The 13,526-nt window shown below is 37.8% G+C and overlaps 1 protein-coding gene across 2 annotated transcripts in view; it reads right to left on the bottom strand.

The window, feature by feature from the left end:
- The window catches only part of LOC111155225 (reelin), a 505,959-nt gene that overhangs the window by 19,573 nt on the left and 472,860 nt on the right, over positions 1 to 13,526 (bottom strand). For both annotated transcript variants that reach the window (XM_022515343.1, XM_022515345.1), the window contains exons 53-57: positions 12,005 to 12,182; positions 9,328 to 9,503; positions 9,069 to 9,175; positions 7,555 to 7,797; positions 6,894 to 7,069 (exon numbers count right to left, since the gene is read on the bottom strand). In XM_022515343.1, the coding sequence (XP_022371051.1) occupies positions 6,894 to 7,069; positions 7,555 to 7,797; positions 9,069 to 9,175; positions 9,328 to 9,503; positions 12,005 to 12,182 (880 nt within the window). The remainder of the gene's footprint in view (positions 1 to 6,893; positions 7,070 to 7,554; positions 7,798 to 9,068; positions 9,176 to 9,327; positions 9,504 to 12,004; positions 12,183 to 13,526) is intronic.

Raw genomic sequence — 13,526 nt, 5'->3', positions numbered from 1 at the left:
AAAAAAAAAAAGGAAAGATTTATTTATTTATGAGAGAGAAAGAGAGAGCACAAGCACATGTGAGTGGAGGGAGGGGCAGAGGGAGTGAATCCTCAAGCTGACTCCCTGCTAAACACAGAGCCCAACGTGGGGCTCAATCCTACCACCTCTAAGATCACGACCTGAGCCAAAACCAAGATTGGAAACTTAACTGACTGAGATACCAAGCATCCCAGCCAATATCCTCTTTTTTTTTTTTTTTAAAGATTTTATTTAATAGAGAGAGAGAGAGAGAGAGAGAGAGAGATCACAAGTAGGCAGGGAGGCAGGCAGAGAGAGAGGGAGAAGCAGGTTCCCTGCTGAGCAGAGAGCCTGATGCGGGGCTTGATCCCAGGACCCTGAGACCATGACCTGAGCTGAAGGCAAAGGCTTAACCCACTGAGCCACCCAGGAGCCCCCTCTTTTTTTTTTTTAAAGGTTTTATTTTTAAGTAATTTCTATAGCCAGCGTGGGCTTGAACTTAAAACTGAGATTAAAAGTTGAATGCTGGGGCTCCTGGGTGGCTCAGTGGGTTAAGTCTCCGCCTTCAGCTCAGGTCATGATCTCAGGGTCCTGGGATCGAGCCCCGCATCAGACTCTCTGCTCAGCAGGGAGCCTGCTTCTCCCTCTCTCTCTGCCTGCCTCTCTGCCTACTTGTGACCCCTCTCTGTCAAATAAATAAATAAAATCTTAAAAAAAAAAGTCACATGCTCCACCAACTGAGCCAGCAATGATGAATGTAAATGCAGAAATCCTCAACAAAAATTAGCAAATTGAATTCAACAATACACTAAAAGAATCATTCACCATAATCAAGTGGAATTTATTACAGAAATGCAGGCATAATTTAATATTTGCAGATCAGTGTGATATGTAACTTTAACAAGAGAAAGCATAAAACTACAGGATCATCTCAATAGGTGCAGTAAAAGCACTGAACACAATTCAACATCCATTCGTGATAAAAACTCCCACCAAAGTGGGTTTAGAGGGAACATGCTTCAACTTAACAAGGCTATATATGAAAAATCCACAGCTAACATCATACCCAGTTGTGGAAAACCTGAGAGCTTTTTGTCTAAGATCAGGAACAAGATTAGCATTTCCTCTCTCACTGCTTTTATTCAACATAGTATTGGAAGTTCTAGCTGCAGCAATGAGACAAGAAAAAGAAATAAAAGGCATCCAAATTGGAAAGGAAAAGTGAACCTGTCACCATTTACAGATGACGTGATACTATCTATAGAAAACCCTAAAGACTCCACCGAAAAACTGTTAGAACTGAAAAATGAAATCAGTAAAGTTGCTGGGTACAATATTAATATATAGAAATATGTTGTATTTCTATATGCTAATAACAAAATAGGATAAAGAGAAATGAAGAAAATAATCCCATTTACAATTACACACAAAAAAGTACCTAGGAAGAAATTTAATCAAGGAGGTGAAAAACTTATACTTTGAAAACTGTAAGATGTTGATGAAAGAAATTGAAGATGATGAAAACAAATGAAAAAACATACCATGCTCATGGATTAGAAGAATTAATCTTGTTAAAATGTCCATACTACCCAAAGGCATCTACAGATTCAATGGACTCTCTATCAAAATACCAAATGCATTTTTTTCAGAAATAGAACAAATAATCCTAAAATTTGTATGGAACCACAAGACACCCCAAATAGCAAAAGCACTCCCGAGAAAGCACAAAGCTGGAGGCATCACAATCCCAGATTTTAAGATAGACCACAAAACTGAAGTAATCAGAACAGTATGGTACTGGCACAAAAACAGACACACAGAACAATGGAACAGGATAGAGAGTCAAGAAATAAACCCACGTCTACATGATCAATTATTCTATGACAAAGGAGGCAAGAACACCAAACGGGAAAATGATAATTTCTTCAACAAATGTTGTGAAAAATGGAGAGCAACATGTGAAAGAATGAAACTGGACCACTCGCTGAACCATATACAAAAATACATTCAAAATGGATTTAAGACCTAAATGTGAGGGACGCCTGGGTGGCTCAGTGGGTTAAAGCCTCTGCCTTCGGCTCGGGTCATGATCTCAGGGTCCTGGGATCGAGCCCCGCTTCAGGCTCTCTGCTCAGCGGGGAGCCTGCTTCCCTTCCTGTCTCTCTCTCTGCCTGCCTCTCTGCCTACTTGTGATCTCTGTCTGTCAAATAAATAAATAAAATCTTAAAAAAAAAAAAAAGACCTAAATGTGAGACCAAACTAAGAGAAAACATAGGCAATAATCTCTCAGACATCAGCCAGGGGGAAAAGAAAAAAAGCAAAACCAACTAACTAACTAACTTATTCAGACTACACCAAAATAAAAAGCTTTTGCACAATGAAGGAAACCATCAGCAAAACAAAAAGGCAGCCTACTGAATGAGAGAAGATACTTGCAAATGATATATCTGGTAAGGGATTAATACTGATGATATACAAATAACTTACACAATTCAAGACAAACAAACAGAAATCTGTCTAAAAAATGGGCAGAGGACCTGAATATGTTTCCCAAGAGGACATACAGATGGCCAAGACACCTGAAATGATGCTCAACCTCACTAATTATCGGGGGAATGCAGATCAAACCATAATGAGATATCACCGCACACAAATTAGAATGGGTAGTATCAAAAGATAAGAAATAACACGTGTTGGTGAGGATGTGGATGAAAGGGGACCTTTGGGCACAATTGGTGGGAATCTATACTGGGTACAGCCACTATGGAAAATAGTATGGAGGTTCCTCAACAAATTAAAAATAGAAACACCCAATGATCAAATAATTCCACTGCTCAAAGAAAATGAACATATTAATTCAAAAAGATATATGCACCCTTATGTTCACTACAGCATGATTTACAATAGCCAAGATATGGAAGCCATCCAAATGTCCATGAATAGATGAATGGACAAAATATGGGGTATATCTACAATGGAATATTACCTAGCCATAAGAAAGAATAAGATCTTGCCATTTGTGACAACATGGATGGATCTAGAGTGTATTTCGCTAAGTGAAGTAAGACAGAGAAAGACAAATACCATATGATTTCACTTATTTGTGTAATCTAAAAAACAAAACAAATGAACAGACAGAAACAGACTTAAAAATACAGAGAACAAACTGGTAACTTCTAGAGGGGGTAGAGGGAATGGATGAAATGGGTGAAAATACTGTATTAACACTGGAAGTGACTTAAGATAGTGGTGAGCACTGAGTAATGTACGGAATGTCAAATCACTATGTTGTACATCTGAAACTAATATAACATTTTATGTCAATTATACTTCAGTAATAAAAACAAAAAAGTTAAAAGAGCAAGCTCTTAACCTTTGAGAAAAGTATTTTTTTCAAAAACATAAAAGTTTTTGTACAGAAATGACCAGGCCCCATTTTTTTTCCCCAGGCCTAATTTTTACCTATCGATCTAGCTGGCTAATTTTAACATTTCTGGATTATGCTATTGTTCTTCAACTTTTTCTACTTGCCAAATTTGGCAGTTTTGGTAAGACTAAGAGTCAGATGCCTCTCCAGGAGGAAAAGGCATTCCATATCAATCAGAGCTGGATGTAAACAGAATGATATCCATGACTATGCAATAAAACAAATAAAAAAAGTGCTATTTCTATTTACTGGATAAATATAACAACATATTAATCATAAATTTGGGGAAGAAAATTTAGCCGAAAGCAAAGTAACACTTGGAGAATTAATGCAAAGAAACTCGAAGTATGACTGGTTCAAGACATTTTCATTGATATCCTAACTTCCTGAGGCTACTTCATTTCTGGCACGAATTTCTATTCTTGTGGTTTTTCCATTTCCATATGAATAAGAGCTTTCCACATTATATGCAATTAAATGTTTGAATCATTAATATTGCATAAGTGCTATAAAACTTCGGCAATTTAAATTTAAGTCTTAATCATCTAATAATCAACATATCCTATTTTAGTGCTGATACAGGGGAAGGTTAGTGCTAAAAATTTCAGGCCACACACTCATGAAAAAAAGCCCTGGCTTCAGAGAGAGTAAGAAGCATATTCCAATAATGAGAATGGAAATCATAAAAGATATAACTAAAATGCTGTGGTGCTTCTTATGAAGGAGAGACTGTATTTGGTTAAATGGATTGGAAAATAATTCATCAGAAGTGGAAGATCTTAATTATTCCAGCCACAAGAAAGAAATGATAATTACGTGACATGATAGAGGTGCTCTCACTACAATGGCAATCATATGACAATATATATATGTATCAAATCAACATGTTGTACAAATTAAATTTGCACAAAGTTAAATGTCAAATATACTTCAACTAAAACAAAACATAAAAGGGTTAACCAAATAGGGTGCATGCGAGCTGCCTCTGGAGAATGGGAAGAATGTGAGAGGTGGAGGTAGGAGAAATACATTTATATGGGAGGAGCATGAGCAAAGATACAGAGGTGGGAAGACACTGTGTCATGTCTATAGGAGAGCATGAGCTATGATTTGGTCCAGCTGTAGAAGATGTAGAATACTGGGAGAGAACATGAGACAGATTAGTGAGTTTGGTAGACCATGAACTGTAGTCTTTGGCTTTTGACCTTAATTTGGTAAGCCATGGGGAGCCATTAAAGGTTTATGAGCAGTGGAGTAATGTGCTCAGAGCTGTGCTCTGTAAAGATGAGTCTTGCTGTGCTGTTGAAGGACAGGTGGGAGTAGAAAGGAAAACTAGTTACTGGACTACTGATTTAATGAGTGCAAGTGGGAACAGAGCAAACGGAGAAGATGGGATGGGTGCCAGGCACACTGGAAATTAGAAGACTGCAGTAGCTGGTTAGATGTGAAAAGTTAAGAGTGAAAAATCAAGGACTACTTCAACTTTTAAAGCTGATCAATAAGTCAAAGGTGGTGCCATCAATAGAAACAGGAGAATCAGAAAGAGGAGCTGGTAGGGAGAGGGAGGAGATGAAGTTCACTGTTTGCCGCTGCGAGCTGAGATGCCGGACAATGAAAGTGTAGGAATGTACACAGAATGTAAAAGTACTGAATTAATGGTTGGTGAATCAGTCAGGGTTGGAAAGGCAGATCTGGGAGCAAGTCTTAAACATGTCCCGGAAGCCAAAGGATGAATGGAATTTCCAATGGGGAGACTATCTAAGAGAGAAGAGAGCAGAGAAGTACTGCAAAATGCTGACATCTAGAGCGTCGGAGGAAGAAGAGGAGCCAAAAAGGAAGCAGAAGTAGATTCCAAGGAGGAAAAAGGAGAACTGGAGGAGAACTCAGAGCTGGAGAACAAGAGGAAAACAAGTGCATGATGGCCCCAGCTGCGGAGGGCAAAGACAACAGTGCCCAGGGGTACAGATCAGAAAGGAAAGGCAAGAAATGGGTGAAGTTTAGAAAATTGTTGGTGACTTAGAAAAATGGAGTGTTGGTGATACTTTAAGTACTACATTTCTGGGGATGAACTTTTTTCTTTTTTTTAAAGAAATGGATTTGGTTAGAGAAGATGATGTCCATCTCTTCAGTTTGGGTTGACAGAGGCAGCAAGACAGGAGGCTCCAACCAACTTAATCAAATATGACAACTTTGATAAGGTCCTGGTGTGGGCCTGCTAGAGGGAAAATCTTCACTCTTAAAGGAGGTGGCTTGGAATTAGGGGTGGGGTAACACCAGACGTGACTTTCAGCATCCTTTATGCCACTTAGTTAAGGATAGACCTATAGAGTGGTAGTATTTAAGGAGATTCCCTCACTCTTTAGTTTCAGAAGGAGAGTTTAACAGAAAGCTGAGGAAAACACTGAACATCCCTAATCCCCCTCTTTTTTGCAAAAGATCTGAACTTTTAAATCGTGCAAAATCCAAAGCTCTATACCCATTAAATAACAGCGCCCCATTTCTCTCTCCTACCAGCTGTGAATACATTTTTATTCCTGCTAGAAAGGATTCTTACTATTAACCATCATTTTTTTTAAAAGATTTTATTTATCTGACAGAGAGAGATCACAAGTAGGCAGAGAGGCAGGTAGAGAGGGAGGTGGAAGCAGGCTCCCTGCTGAGCAGAGAGTAGGACGCGGGGCTCGATCCCAGGACCCTGGGATCATAACCTGAGCCAAAGGCAGAGGCTTAATCCACTGAGCCACCCAGGGGCCCCAAACATTTAATAAATGTTTTAAATAAACAACCAATTGTTTTTGAGTAACAAAGCATTTTTCTATAATACCCTTTTTCATAAAATGTTTTATAAAGAGAAAAACATCAATTGATATTGCTTTATCTTTCTCTCTGATTATCTGAATATTAATGATCTCCTATGACTTTCCCTTTACTCTCCTTTATGAATAAAATATGCATGTAAAAGGTTTGAGAGTCCTTTTTAAATCTGAGGATTTGGAGGAGTTCCAACTGGGCTACTGTATATATTTGTGTTTAGAAGTCAGAGATCAAAAAAAAAATGGGCATGATGGAGAAGGATAGAAAGTGGCTTAATATATGAAATCAGTGTAGAGTAAGAGATACAGAAACTGTGTGTATGTGAGAGAGAAAGAGGGAGAAAGAAAAATAGGCAGAGTAGGTGGGGGTACCTCTATAAGCTTTTCATTTCCAGGGTTTGGGAAACTGAACTCAAGATTACATATATGAAATACAATACAGTTACATTTCTTGCTATGTCCCAACAAACTAATTGATTTTATCTGTGCTCAACTAATCCTATCTGATAAAGGCCTTTGCTAAAGATTACTTCTTTTATTCATAAGATAAAGTTTCTTTTAACGAACGAAATCAGTCATTTCCTTAGAGTTGTTCAAATAAGCATTCTCCCCATCCTCTATCCCCAATGTCTGGAGGAGCGACTTCCCCTTACTTTAAACTGCATCATATATCCTGGTTGTATAATGAGTTCTCTGGAGGAGAGAGCATTGTGAGTCTTGTCCTTCTTCTTATTTGGCCAGTAGAGGTGGAAGGATGGATTGCCACAGAATCCTGCTGTTCTTACTGCATTAGGGTAAAAACTCCAGTTTTCTTCATGGGAAGTACCTTCTGTCAAGGGAAATTGGAAGCAATGTGGCAAGAATGATTTCTATGTAATTGGTATAATATATAAATCCAAGGTGATCAATAAAATTTAGAAGATATTATTAAATGCTCAAATAATGATTAACCAAGTTAAAAAATGTAACTGCTAGTCTGGTTGATTTGTACTATTAAAGAATTTTTGACACACTCTTAAAACAATGCAATGTGCATCTCTGTGGTGCAGAAATTCCTAAAGAAACTGAAATTATTCCGGATATTGAAATTTCAAATTATATTTATAACAAGACATTTTGTCTTTAACAGAACTCATTAAATTCTCAGTTGACAATTCAACAAACAGTTAATATTAAAGATTTATAAACCACTGGGTAAAAGAACAGCTAACACATTTGTTGAGCAGTGAATATGTGCTAGGTAGTTTCTGAATGCTTTTCACGTAGTAACTCACCTAAAGACATAAGCAGGCAAAAGGCTCACAAAATCCTTACCATCATCGAAAGTGTCGACCAGTTGGCTAGGATTGATTTCTGCTCCTCCAATCAGTATATTGTCTAGTGCCCACTGCGCACGCTCCACTCCAGACACCACGAGTCCATTGCTGATCACAAAAGGCTGCCACCAGCGAAGTCGAGTTGTGTTGGTGAGGGCGTCCTCAGGAAGAAGTATGTAGTCGTGTCTAACAGAGATGTATTTCTGGTAATCCATCTCATGGAGCAAAGTCCAAGTAATTCCTATAGTAACAAATACACAACATAGTGACATATCTGGAAAAAACTCCCCAAAACAACAGTAGACTGCAGCTACCATAAGCTTCCCAAAGAAATCTTTGACTGGGAAATAATAATTGATTTCATTGACTTTAATATAAATGCTCACTACTGTTTCAAAAACCAGGCTGATGGTATGAGAAGAAGGGTAGTTAGAAACATTTGGCCAAAAATAAAAACACTGAAATAAAAATTACGTACTTTCTGCTCCTAAAATTTTGTTCTAGATTGCTATGTGCATTCTTTTTCATAAATAATGAGATACATCCATGTTTTGCATGTTTCTGGACAGGAACTCCTAGGAATTTAACATTTTGTTTATTTATTTTTTAATGTAGTTTTAAAAAAGATTTTATTTATTTATTTGACAGAGATCACAAGTAGGCAGGGAGGCAGGCAGAGAGAGAGAGAAGAGGAAGCAGGCTCCCTGCGGAGCAGAGAGCCCAGTGTGGGGCTTGATCCCAGGACCCTGGCATCATGACCTGAGCTGAAGGCAGAGACTTTAACCCCCTGAGCCACCCAGATGCCCTGGAATTTAACATTTTAATGTAGCTATTTTAAATCTAGGCAATTTTTATTTCATTGGACTGATAAGTTCCCCTCTTATCAATTGATAAGACTGTAGGTGGGATGTTTAAATTACTTAAGGAAACACCTTTGAATACCCTAAAATACTCTGAGTTCATCAATATCTCTGCTAGTCAGTCAAGTGATACCTATCTGCTAAAATTCATTTTCTAAGGACTTTCATGGTATTCTTGGTCTGGTTTTAGCTACTTCAAAATAATACAACTGAATTTTATTCAAATATTCTTTGAAAAACTCATGAATTCAGACTGTCTTCTTTCACAATAAAGTTTTCTTCTAGATTTATTGTTATTTATTGCTCACACAAAAGTTTTAAAAGTGTTTTTAAAATGATCTTACTTGGAAACCATATCAAATTTATTTCTGAATTGTATCATTTATAATCAAACTTCAGTTACACAGATTTTTTCTTTATTTATAAAGTGTGGAGCTTATTTTTTAGTGTGATTTCTCTCTTATCCCCTTGTGGGTAGATTCTGTGGAACACATAGGTCTCAGGTAATGTGACGAAGATCTGCAGTTTTCTCTCTGTGATTTTTGCTATTCTCACTGCAAAGGCAGCAAAAGTTTGCAGAAATTTTCCTGAGGGGCACTGGATGTCAACTGGGAATCTGCTCCAAGGTGTGGCTTTCACCCCTGAAACGTGCCTCCATCGGTAGAGTAGTCCAACAGCACGCCTTCCTTCCGGCAGATGGGCCGATGGCAGGAGGTCATGTTGTTCTCACTCCCGATGCGTCCCCAATATTGCAGGAATCTGAATGCAAACACACATTATGATCCATCAGAACAGTGAATTAAAACAAGTGGTCTACTCAAGTCCTGGATAACAACTTCTCCCGTAAGTGCGTTCCTTCCTTTGGGGCCAACTTGTGATGCTGTGATTAAAATAACAAAAAAACGACTTACTTGGCCCCTCTGAGGTCCAGATCTTGAGTAATAGCTTGCCTCACGGTGGATCCCCCAAAATAGAGCGCAGTGTCCTCAGCAAGAATGCCACACTCTGTACAAGTACTCCCACCTTCTAAGGACATCCATAAATCAGGCTTGATTTCTTCACTGTCAAAACGTTCCTTCAGGAAAGTCTGGGAAAAAAATTAAGTGGGATGTGCTTAAAGGTAAAAATTTCAGATAATAACTGTGTAATAATTTAGACAACGTAGCTTCATCTTGGACTTAAAAAAAATAGGGCCAATTTCAAATGCTTTTCCAAAGATATTAAAAAAAACTGATATTTCTCTACAATGTTCTTTTTCATCATATATTATGGTCATTTAAGGTGATTAAATAATGTTTAGTCATTGGAATTTTAAGTCTAGAAAGAATCATAAAATAAAACAACTGCAAGTTGGCTATAGTAACACTCCTATTTGTGAAGTTACTTAAGCATATATTCTCCAAATATATATATATCTACTTATATTGTATATAGAAGTACAGTTGTTATTATATGAAACATGCACAAAAAATGAAAATGTAAAGGAATAAGATAAAATAAAATGGATGTTCAAGCACTTTTTTCCCCTCACATTTTTCAATGGATTGTTCTGTTTTCTCCCAGGAGTGTGTGCCCCCTACCTTGGAGACTGCTTTAAGCAACCAGGACCCTCTAGATTCTGGGACAGTGTGAACTTGGAAGGTCTATATGGTTAGACAGGGATGTTTGAAACCAAAGTTTTTTGTATGAATCAAAAGAAAATCAACTTTGGAAGTCAGGTTTTACATGTTTATCAGGTTCAAGATTCAGGATGATGATGAGAAATACTCAAAATCTGGAATATTTTCCCTACGTCTCCAGTTTATCTTAACTGAGAATGACCAACAATCAGGAATAGTCTATTTTCCAAAGAGAGTAGATAAACAAAATGTTAGGGTTTGTTATGGCTACATTTTATGTGAAATTATTTCATCCCCTCACATCGTAGTAAACATCTTGATTTTTCTATTCATTTTGACCATGGTACCTTCATTTTGTCCATAGTAGTTTTGCACTGTGTTGAGGTATAATTCTTATGTTTTTTGTTTTGTAAATGACAGAAATGATGTATCATGAAAACAATTTGTCACAGTTGCAATTGCAGTAACTGTATAGAGAAAAACTGTAGTTTTTCATTTTTTTCAATGAGTTGTCTAGTTGGTGTCTTACTGTGTAGTTAAAATGATTTAAATGGACTCTCTTCAAACTCAGAACATAATCCTCTTTATAGTTAAGGACATGAAGTCACGTGTCAGACTTACCTTACCTTACTAATGTGAGCAAGTAAATGTAATAACTTTTTTTAAAAAGTAGGCTCCAATGCAGGGCTTGAACTCACAACCCTGAGATCAAGACCTGAACTGAGATCAAGAGTTGGATGCTTAACCAACTGAACCACCCAGGCGCCCCACCCCAGCAAATAAATGCAATTTTAAAAATGGAGGTTTACATGTAAAAACACAAGAGTCAGAAGACTTGTATTGTTAACCATGTAAACTCTCATTAGAAAGGTCTGATCAGAGTTCATAATACAGACTTGTATAATTTCTTATCCAACTGAGGAATATGAATAAAATTTGAATGCTCATGAAAGAAACTAGACTTTTTTTAAGTTAATTCATTATCTAGGGCTAGATTTCTCATATTATAATCTCATTTGATAACAAATAGACAAACAGCTTCAGAAACAAGTGAGCATTGCTCCAATGTTATTTTTTTAACTTATTAATTCCAAAGTTGTTGGTGTCTTATAGAAAAAAAAAATGACAGAACAGGTTTGGTTTACATCACTTGCCACTTACATGTTTGATTTCAGCCATTTGTACTTTTTTGGCTTAATCACTTTTCTGTTATTGCAATGATGAATGCACTATATTTGTTCACAGACACAGAGTGTATATATGGCAACTGTGTTGGGCAACTGTATTTACTTTGCACAGTAAATAATGACATAACAGCTAAAGTTTCCAAGAATGACCTCTCTATTCTTAATACACAGCCATGTTTCAGCAGTGGTCATCAGAGCCCTGAATTTTCTGAACAAATAATCAGGTAATGATAATATTGTAATAATGTTGGATGGTGACATAATGGGGACTACACATCGCGGTGAGCACTGAGTAATGGACAGTATTACCCAATCACTGCGATGCATACCTGAAACTAAAATCACATTGTATGTCAATTATAATTCAATTAAAAAATGCAGGTACTGTTTAGTCATTTTTGAAAATTTGTTTCTTTGTGATAACGAATCTAGGTTATTTGCTTCATAACATCAGCATCCTCCTTCAAACTGTCCATCTACAGAAAACGTGAAGAAGACTTAATATTGATTTCAAACTAAGAGTCTGCTTTAAAAAAAGCAGAGTATTTATGTTCTTCAATTGATACAGTCTGGTTAATTTTATGAACTGATAAATTGTACCAGACTCGATCCTAATATTCTAGGCTCTAAGAAACCTAAGGCATATTCTTTAGTTGCCATCCAAATGATTTATTCCTGGGGCCCCCAAAGAATGCTGTTAAGAAGTGTTAGTCTCACACAATGTCTCTTCAGGCATGACCTGTATTGTGGGTAAATGCTTCTTTTGGGGACTTTAACATTACCTTTAGAGTGTGAGTCAAGTAGCAATTGGGTCCAGAGTATCCTGGATCACAGATGCACTGCTCCTTTAAGCAATCGCCATGGCCTCTACAGTTGTCCAAGCATCCAGGGCCCAGGTAGAAATTATCGATTGCCCACTGCATGTCTGAGTACTTCTGATAGAACCTCAATCTTACTGGACTATAGACAACACAAAAACAAAGGAATGAGAACCAATGTTAACTTGATTTAGGTCCACTTTCCTATGTGTACATTCAGTGCTCAAGAGAAAAAAAAAAAAGCAATATTTAAGATGATCCCAGCAGGATGAAATGGGTAAATAAAAAATGTTTTCTGACCACCATTAGCTATTTCTAGTAGAGGAACATTAAAGCCAGTTTCATTTAAATTTTATGCTCTGTGAGCGAACTTGGAAAACAAAATGAAAATGCAGTGGAGTCTCTATTTCAGGCAACAGGAATTTTTTTATTTTTTTTTAGATTTTATTTATTTATTTGACAGACAGAGATCACAGGTAGGTAGAGAGGCAGCCAGAGAGAGAGGAAGGGAAGCAGGCTCCCTGCTGAGCAGAGAGCCCGATGATGCGGGGCTCGATCCCACTGGGATCATGACCTGAGCCGAAGGCAGAGGCTTTAACCCACTGAGCCACCCAGGCGCCCCAGGCAATAGGAATATTTTAAAACGTGAAACTGTAACTATCGTAAATGAAGCTGGTTATGAGCTGGAGTCCAGGGGTTGTGTTGCTTTTTAGACCCATTAAGTACCATTTCTGAAATTGTACAGAAGGCGAGTGACTCTTTTGACAGACACTTGTCAGCAGGCACACAGTCCTCAGGTGGTCAGGGAACAGCGACTTCTGAACCCCCAGAGATAACCAATATTCTCAGAACAACTCTGCTAATTAGAAAACAATTCTAAAAGGGTTTTTTAAAAGGGCAATTTCCCCGAGACTTTGATTTCATCTTTGCTCTTCTCTGTCTTCTGGGGAAAATACAAGCCTCGTAATTAACCCTGTACAAAAACAAGCTGTACTGTCTTGGTGGAAGAGCTCAAAGGGCGTGAGGACACTCTCTGGGGTGATGTCAATGCTCTGTATCTTGGTTTATGGGGTGGTCACACGGGTTACATGATGGTAAGGACTCATTGTGCTGAACAATTAAGATGTGTGCAGCTTAATGAATGTAAGTTATATCTCATTATAAAAAGAGAGAGGGAGAACGGGAGGGGTAAAATGAAGCAGTGACCTTATGGTGGCTCCCCATCATCCATTCACCCCAGGTGAGTCATACGAGTAACAGAACTTCTCTAGCCCATTGGCTGAGTCAGGGATGGGCTTTCCTGAGCTAATTTGTACCAACGGGATGCAAGGAGGTAGTTGCTCTGGTTCTGAAAGAAATACAACTCTATTTCTCTTCCTTTCTCTTACCAACCTTATGTAGGTAAGGATGCATTCTGCTTCAGTTTTCTCAAAGCTATCTATGTTCGTGAGGACTGAGTGTGACACCAGTGTGGGGACAGTGCAAC

Source organism: Enhydra lutris, unplaced genomic scaffold (genome assembly GCF_002288905.1).
Source record: "Enhydra lutris kenyoni isolate GAN:26980312 unplaced genomic scaffold, ASM228890v2 scaffoldscaffold40, whole genome shotgun sequence".
Classification (NCBI taxonomy): domain Eukaryota; kingdom Metazoa; phylum Chordata; class Mammalia; order Carnivora; family Mustelidae; genus Enhydra; species Enhydra lutris.
The sequence above is the reverse complement of the archived record's forward strand: the minus strand, read 5'-3'. Positions and strand labels throughout refer to the sequence as shown.